This window comes from Malus sylvestris, chromosome 10 (assembly GCF_916048215.2).
Source record: "Malus sylvestris chromosome 10, drMalSylv7.2, whole genome shotgun sequence".
NCBI lineage: Eukaryota > Viridiplantae > Streptophyta > Magnoliopsida > Rosales > Rosaceae > Malus > Malus sylvestris.
Genome location: NC_062269.1, coordinates 5,166,467 through 5,175,700, shown reverse-complemented (window position 1 = coordinate 5,175,700; position 9,234 = coordinate 5,166,467). Strand labels below are relative to the sequence as shown.

The window sequence follows — 9,234 nt, the reverse complement described above, 5'->3', positions numbered from 1 at the left end:
CTTTATTTCTTTAAATTTTTAAACAATATAAAAAGAATAAAAATTTATAAATAAAGAATAAGATGTAAGAGCAAATTGCCACACCCATGAGTTTGTGACAGGAGGCTAGTACCAAAGAATGGAACAAAAATGGAAAATATATTCTTGCATCATTAATTAACTTCTTCGTGCCAGACCAGGGGTTGAACATATTTACCCTGTTAAATTATTCTAGGCATTTACTGGAATATATATTTTGGGTTGTGCTACTTACACATTTCTTTTTACTTCTCACACGTCTCTTATTAATTTATATCCTTTGATCTTTTTTAATTCAGTCAATCCGATGGCCGCAAATTAAAAAGGTGTGTAGGAAGTAAAAATGGGTGTGGATAGTACACCCTATATTTTTAGAAATTGTTATTAGCACTTCAGAAATCTTATTTGGCACTCCAAAGTTTCAAAAATTAGAAAGAAAAATATACTTGTAAGAAGTCTAAAATAAGATTTTTAGAGTGCTAATAACCGTTCCCATATTTTTAATCTTGTTAGTATGTCATATCAGTTTTGTGTGGAATTCAAGTATTAGTGCCTAAAGTTACCAAGTATCACAAAGGCATAGTTGCCTTGAACTAGCACCTATGTTTTCCTTTAGGGCGTTATATACTTTGTTTTTCATGTGTTTGTGGTTTAATTTTTTTTTTTTTTATTTGTTTGATTGTTAGGTACATAAATTGAAATGTCCAATCAAGTGCAAGGAGTCGTATCTACTAATCAAAGGAGCAACTTGCTACGAAGTCTTATTCTATAAATTGCAGTCGAGCGGAGATCCAACTCGCACAACATCTCAAGGGCGACCTGAAGGACACAGGGTGGGAACTTAGTTTTCTAACAAACATCTGAAAATGGGCAACTGTAACAACATGGATTTCCTGGTCTTAGCTCTTGTAGGGTTTATTTTCCTGGGCAAGGCTAATGGCGCTATCCATTATTATGATTTCGTTGTAAGTGTTTTCCACAGATGCTGCATGCCAACTTAAGTTGTCTTGTTGTGAGAGCATGTATTTGATTCTCGTCGATGCCAAGTTCGAAGCAAATTAGTATCATTTGTCTAATTTCCTCACCTCTTATTGTAAATATGTGGTTGTATGAGTCTATATCATCACGGGTCTATTCTGGGTATTTCACTCATCCATGTGTTATTGGCTTGTTCCTGTGATATTGTGCAGCTGCAAGAAACAAACTTTACAAGGCTTTGTAGCACAAAGAGTATCTTAACTGTGAATGGAACTCTTCCGGGACCAACCATAACTGTTCACAGAGGAGACACCGCTTTTATCAATGTTCACAACCAAGGATATTACGGTGTCACCCTTCACTGGTAAACTTCGCTTGTAGTCTCCCTTAGATAATCACAGTCCAGCTTAAATAACTAAAGACTGAAAAACTAAATAGTAAAAAGATTGTGATATTCCTTTTTACCTGTAAGTGAAAAGTTTTAAATTCAAATATCTTAAATAACGAGTTCAATGGGATTTTATTCCCCCACCCTATATCGTTCCATACAAAATAAAAAAACTGAAGGATTGGACTGTGAAGGAACACCTTAAATTTGGGTCTTCTGACTTTTGTATGGGCTAGGTGAAATTCCCATCAATAGTTTTTTTATTCATTAATGTATTGTTGTGCGTCCATAAAGGAATTTGTATGTGGCTTTTAGCTTGGTCTGTTTTTGGTTTCTAGATAAACACATACTTGACTGCTCAACAGGGCCAACCCTGAGATTTAAGGGGTTCTGTGTGAAAGTGAATTGGAGACCCTAAAAAGTATTAAAGATTTAATTGTTTTAATATTTTTGTTCAAAAAAATAATTTTAGTTTTCAATTGAGCTTCTATAAATTCTAATAGCACAAACAAATTTAACATATCAACAAGTGGAAAGGTGGCGTATTGTTTTTCCTTAACCATCTAGAGGTTCAAGTTCGAATTTTCATGTTATTGTGTGGAATTTTTATATTATTTTGTGGAAGCTTATGCATTTAATAAAAATAAACTGAAAAATAATGGAGACGAGTTTCGAACCCATCCCCTAGGCCGATGTAATAATAATACCACTTACGCTAAGACTCAAGTTTGTAATATTCTACACATACTACTATATATACATATATGCATGCAAAGTTGAAAAATCAGGGGCCCTTCCGATTTCAGGGCCCTGTGCAATGGCACCACTTGCACCCCCTCAGGACTGGCCCTACTGCTCAATTTATTGTTTAATTTGTATAGGCATGGAGTGAAGCAACCAAGAAATCCATGGTCAGATGGACCTGAGAATATCACTCAATGTCCTATTCAACCAGGAACAAACTTCACGTACGAAGTTATATTCTCCAATGAAGAAGGAACATTATGGTGGCATGCTCATAGTGACTGGACGCGCGCCACCGTCCATGGTGCAATCATTATTCTACCGGCTGCCGGCACCACTTATCCATTTGCAACACCAGATGCACAAGAAACAGTTATTCTAGGTACTTTCATTAGTTTCATATCTATTAATTCTTTAACTATTCAGTTATACTTGTGTTGTTCAGGCACATAAATTGTGGATTGAACTAATGAATGATCACAATACAAGTACAATTTAACGATCAAATATAGTCAGATATAATATACTTTTTCTTTTAGTTGCATATATGAGCGTTAAATAATGAATGTATTAAACAAATGCATATACCCTTGCAAGATTCTGTTTTTAATATAGGTGAATCTGAAATATAATAGTCGGTAACATTTTATTGAGGTGATTAATTTTGTATGTCTAAATAACTTTAGTGATTAATTATTAATTGAAAGTATCCTAATGAATATAAAATGATAAGATTTATTTATATTCCAACCTCCACGTAAGTTACTTTGCGTATTGTGGGATCTGAAGGTGTAGTGGTCAAGTAATCATATCAGAGCTCTATGGTCTCATCACTTATCATGATTCGAAAAATGACATAATTGGGATTTGGGATGTAATGCGTGTACTGTTTAGTGGTTAAGTAGTCATCAATCTCATCACTTATAACACCTTCCAAAAGAGACTCTCATTGTCTTTCTTTATTATACTCATCGTTGTTAAGGCATCTTTTATTCTGAGGATCCATTGAATAAAACTTTTATTTTGAGGAGCCATTGAACATCCAAAAATCGTTATTTTTGTCTTTCTTTCTTGCTTTTGCATGATCGTTGGACATGCCATAACTAGTAGGGTGGTTAGTCAATTCATTGAATTATTAATAGATACTCGTTAAAACCTATTTTGATTTGATTTCATCTTACATCATATTCATCATTACCAATCTCAACTCTATATTATGGTGATAACTAATTAAATTGATCTTAACGGGCATCCGTTAACAATCCAATGAGTTGATTTGCCACATCTAACTATAACGTGATTGTGTTGCAAATTTAATTTTGAAATTTGTGTTTATCTACTATACAAATTTTAAGATTTAAACTCATATAATAGTGATAAATAGAGTGATAAGAAAAAATATTTTCTCAATTATATTATGGGTGGTTGATATTGTTTTGAGTGTGAATTTCGTTAGATAAAAGGGTAATATTAGGGAGATTAAATTTTGTAAAGCATATGACGTGGTTGTTAAAATTTGAATTATTATTTAAGTGTTTGATTAACGTCTTTATTTGTTATTAGTGATACATCATATAATTTACAAATTTAGTTTAAAGATTTAGTTTACTTAGCATTACTCTAGATAAAAATGAACATTGTTTCCACTTCAGCAGTATTGTTAAATATTTTATAATGAAATTTCAACTTTTTCATATACGTTCAACTTTAAAGTATACGGTAAGACGATAGCATATTCCTTGTCAATCTTCCAGATATACAAAAAATCTTTCCATAACCACAAATATGTAAAACAAAATTAGAACAGCCTTTGATTAGTGTATCTTTGGTATCATATACAGAATCATAATTGTCCGTATTTTCAATATTAATTACCAAAATTATAATACATGATGGGTATAGAGAAGTAAAAAGACAAGGGTTTGTGTTTTCAAATTCTGGAACGCAGCCCCTTTTGCATTTTTGCAAGTTTCCATACTGTGTGAACACGCAAACCAACATTCTATTTTGACAAAAAAGTAAACGACTATAGTGGCTTTGTGGGGGTAAAAATATTACATCGTACAGTTTTACCATTGGATTTATTATAGGAACCTTAACGAAAAATTATATTTTTACAATAAAAAATCAATCATGGTATTATTCATTTTAACCTTTTATTTTGTCTTTATCATTAAAACTCAAAATTTTCAAGCTCTTTTCATTAGTTTTCTTTTATTCTAAAAGGGAAATGGATCTTCTTTGGATCTCTTCCTCCTAATCTACTAAGTTCGGGGATCCGGACCATTGAAATTTGATCTAATGGCTACAAACAGGGTTTCACTTTAAAAGTTATAATAATTTTAACTGTTGGATTAAATTTCAATGGCTCAAATTTCCGAACTTGGTAGATTATGAGAAAGGAATCCCTTTCCTTCTAAGAGTACATAAATTATTAAATTGTACATATTATATTAAAACTAAGTGTCTAATTTGGCAGGATCATGGTTCAAGGGAGATGTGATGGAAATAATAGAAGAGGCTCTCGCTACAGGTGACGAACCAAATATTTCAGATGCCTTCACAATTAACGGACGGCCCGGAGATTTGTATAGTTGTTCCAATGGTAAGACTAATTAAAGATACAATTAACTTAATCTAGTTTAATAATGTACAACGATCCGCGTGAATAATAAAGACTAGAAGGTGTCTTCTTTTTGGGTTAAAGACTAAAAGGTGTCTATGTAATAGAATAAAATACAAAGAAAGGGATGGGTTTTGGATTTTCTGACTCATAGTTAAGTTAACAAAACGTACTAATCTCCAAGAAAACGATGGAAAATCACTATTCAATTTTTTTTTCTGGTACGAAATGATGATCTATATTCGATGCATCTGATTTTCTTTGTTTACTTTAAATTCTTGACAACTACAATGATTTTTTATAAAATAAAAATTAATATTTTCTCAATTCAATCATGACTGTGATCTTCTATATTACTTAGTAGTTCAGGTTATATCTAACATCTTTGCTTAGTCGAAAAACCATCTTATAAAAAAGGCTATCAAATTTCTTAAAAATTTAAGAGACATCTTTATTTCGTCCATAACAGAATAAAAATATATGGACCGGAAATTTATTGCATGAAAAATGTAAAGGACAAAGACAGACCCAAAGTTAAAAGTAAGTTTAGCTTTATTTGGTCTTTGCAAGTAAATTTTAAGCCATAAACTCTCCTCGCCAAATTAATTAATCAAATGTAAGTATACGTCATCCCAAAATTGTCTTCAAACTCAATACGTACAAACCGCTGGTATAGTGTGAAAGTTTGCCTTGATTCCTTCTAAACATAATTTATTTCTGTGACCAACATAAACTGTCACAGGCATCATTCATTTGTTAGGCCGGGTTTGTAGTGATTTGTGTAAAACAAGTAATAATTAATGGATTTTGTGTTACATGCAGAGACAACATACCGATGGATAGTTGATTACGGTAAGACCTATCTTCTCAAGGTAATCAACGCCGTGATGAACGAAGAACAGTTCTTTGCCATCGCGAACCACACCCTCACAGTCGTAGCACAAGACGCTTCATACATAAAACCAATAACCACCTCTTACATCATGATAACTCCAGGCCAAACCATGGACATTTTAGTGACCGCAAACCAACCTCCCAGCCAGTATTACATGGCTTCTCATCCTTTTATGGATGGAGTTAATGTTTCATATAACAACAGCACCACCAGTGCAATTGTTCAATACAACGGCAACTACAGCTCCCCATCAATCATTCCTTTTCCAACTCTTCCAGCGGAAGCCGATGAAACAGCTGCTGATAACTTCACTAAGAAAATCAGGGCCTTGGCAAGCAAAGAGCACCCTATTGATGTCCCACTAGAAATTCATTCCAGGATCTATATGACTCTTGCAATCAATGAAAGAATTTGTGCTAATTCTTCATGTGAAGGCCCGGATGGAAATGCGCTCGCTTCAAGCTTAAACAATGTCAGTTTCGTGACACCATCTGTTGATATACTGCAAGCATATTATCGGTAAGTTCAAATATTTTTCTTCAATAAAACAATTATTGGTAATTTTGATATTTCTATCTGATAATTTTCTTTTTTTGCCATTTCTATTATGATAGTTACTAATGCTGCTATTTTTATGGCTAGTACAAGGGCACAAACCACATTTTGTATCATTTTACTTGTTATAATAACAATAGATATGGTTGATATTTTTCACTTTTAGGGTATGTTAATAGAACACATTTAGGGGATATAATTTGAATGAAATAGTAGCTTCACTTGATCATGTCCGTGTACACCAAAAAATTACAATGGTCCCTTATAGTTGCAATTTGAATGATAATAATACTTTTGTACTTTTGTACTTTTGTAATGTGCATTTGAGTCTAAATTATATTCTGGTCACTGAATGATGGAAGTCACTAGTCTCATAAGAAATGGAGTGACACCAAAGTAAAATTCCAATATTTTCAATTAACATTTTGATTAATTAACCTTATTTATTCCTAACAAAAAAACTTGACCGTACTTCGTTTGTACAGGGGAAGTAACAATGGAGTTTACAGAACTAGTTTCCCAAACAGGCCGCCTAATCCTTTCAACTACACTGGAGACGTGGGTAACAACACAATATATCCGAACTTTGGGACGAGGGTGAGGATGATCAAATATGGTGCAGGAGTTGAGATCATGTTCCAAGGAACCAACATCATCGCACCTGAGAACCATCCAATGCATCTCCATGGTTTCAGCTTCTATTTGGTCGGAACTGGTTCCGGAATTTTTGACAGGAGAACATCACCCAGAACCTACAATTTGGTTGATCCCCCAGAAGTTAACACCATTGGAGTTCCAAAGAATGGATGGGCAACCATCAGATTTACAGCCGATAATCCTGGTAAATTCTATAATTTTGAGCACAACCATCACAATGTCACATGCATGGCCTTTCTACGTACGAACGACCATATTTTATAGTCTAATAATAAATACTCAACATGTTATAATATGGTTGGACCAATAACACATATTGTGATAGTATCACACTCTTACTTTTTATAGCTGCCTAAGTAACGTGCATTACATGTTTGAGGTATAAGGTGATTAATTTAGAGCAACCACGAAAATAACTGGTTATGATTTTGTAGGAGTATGGTTTATGCATTGTCATTTGGAAAGACATACCAGCTGGGGAATGGATACCGTGCTCATAGTGCAGAATGGAAATACAACAGAAACCAGCATTCGCCCACCGCCTGCTTATATGCCTCCTTGTTCCAAGTCTTAATTAGATATATTTGGACTTTTCTTTTACTGATCTCCATTTATTTAATTATGATTTGTGAGAATAATAGTAAGATTCAAGTCTTTGCCTTTGAGTGGTTATATATATATATATATATATATATATATATATATATATATATATATATATATATATATATATATATATATTAGTCTTCATCCTGTAATAGTATAAGGTAGCTTGACTGCTTAAGCCTGATTTATGATCAATTTTTCCAAACCCAAAGCTCCTTCCAAAAGTAAAAGTAACATCTGCAAGAGCTACGCGGGTCTCATTCTCATGCAGTACTAGCCCAATATGCTAGTAACCATCTCATTTATCTTTTTGGTTTTCATTTTCATTCTGCAATATTACTTTATAATCAAAGTAGTTTACTTTCTGGATCACATATCAAAAATTAATTTTGTAAAAAATCAACCGAATCAGAAAATCATTTAATTTAATTGTTAGACTAAAAATAGATGACTAAACGATTTCAAACATAGTTAACTTTTTAAAATATAGATGATCTTTAAAATGTGATCTAAAAAGTAGACGGCTCTAATTATCAAGCAACATTGCATAATAAAAATGAAAATCGAGAAGCTCTAAATGAGAAGGTTATTACTAATTCTTTTTGGACCCTCGTGAAATTCAATGAGAACCATTAAGAATGTCAAACGTATATCAAACCTTTTCTATATTTCGTCAATGAAGAGAGTTTTACATTGTTCCTTCCAACTTATCCAACCTGCACAGTCCAAATGCAGGAATAATACACTTTGTGAAAACAAGAACCGAGGCCGAGGGTCTGATCAATGGAGGCCCAGTCCAAAAAGCAAGATGAATTGGGGTCCCATTCCAAAATCATAGCTTTGGATTTGCAAGATTAATTGGGGTCTCAATCCTAATAACTGTCAACTGTCAATATATATTTATATATATAATTATTTGGGTTTTACTATATTTAATATTTGTACACATTACTTACATGGTTTGTGGAAAGATTGTAAAAAATATATAGAACAGTCGACGATGTGAATATTAAATAACATATTCATAATGAATATATCATTATTTGATGTATTTAGTTGACTAAACGACCTTTGATTAATACTTTTTTGTGAAAATGACCTCCAAATTAAGATTATGAAATTGAATAATTTTGATAATAAATTTATACGATAAAGAAAAATTATTCGCAAGAAATACACTTCCCATTAAGTTATGCTAGTATTTTTCATATCAAAAACAAAAGGGCACATAATTGAAGTGCATAAATCAAAAGAGAACTTTGGGATGAAATAAACTTTCCAGCAAGATACACCCAAAGCAAATAAAACCTCCTGGCCCACACAATAGCCTCTTTGTCCACTTGTCCTTTCAAAACAGTTTTATTTACCCTCATTTCCTTTTGTTTTTGTTTAGTTTTTGGGCTTTACCCCATGCTTAGGCCCTTTTGTTTTTGGGCTTTACCCCTTGTTTAGGCCCTTTGTGTAGTTTGTAAGGTTCATTTTTCTTTGTGTATATGGTTTGGGCCCTTGGCGTGTAGTTTCTTAGGTCCATTTTTCTTTGTGTTTTAGTTTGGGCCCTTGTGAAGTATGTTTTCGGTTGGTAATATATTAGGTAAACTACACAAAATTACATCAATTATAAGTCGAACCACAATTTCATAATTAATGTCTTAGACATTGCAATGTTATACCTCATCCTACAAATTCATTGCAATATCAAACATCCTTTAAATTTTCTGTTAAGTTTGATTGCTAAATGATGAAGTGGTAACCGCTGGGATCCACATTCTC

At 32.9% G+C, this 9,234-nt stretch overlaps 1 protein-coding gene across 1 annotated transcript; it reads left to right on the top strand.

Annotated features, from left to right (window-relative positions):
* The first annotated feature begins 807 nt into the window (after window positions 1–807).
* LOC126584170 (putative laccase-9) lies at window positions 808–7,514 on the top strand. The gene is made up of 7 exons (XM_050248637.1): window positions 808–983; window positions 1,209–1,360; window positions 2,266–2,510; window positions 4,608–4,733; window positions 5,574–6,165; window positions 6,687–7,042; window positions 7,293–7,514. Exons 1-7 carry the CDS (start codon window positions 885–887, stop codon window positions 7,430–7,432), a joined length of 1,710 nt encoding a protein of 569 aa, XP_050104594.1. The 5' UTR covers window positions 808–884; the 3' UTR covers window positions 7,433–7,514.
* The last annotated feature ends 1,720 nt before the right edge of the window (window positions 7,515–9,234 follow it).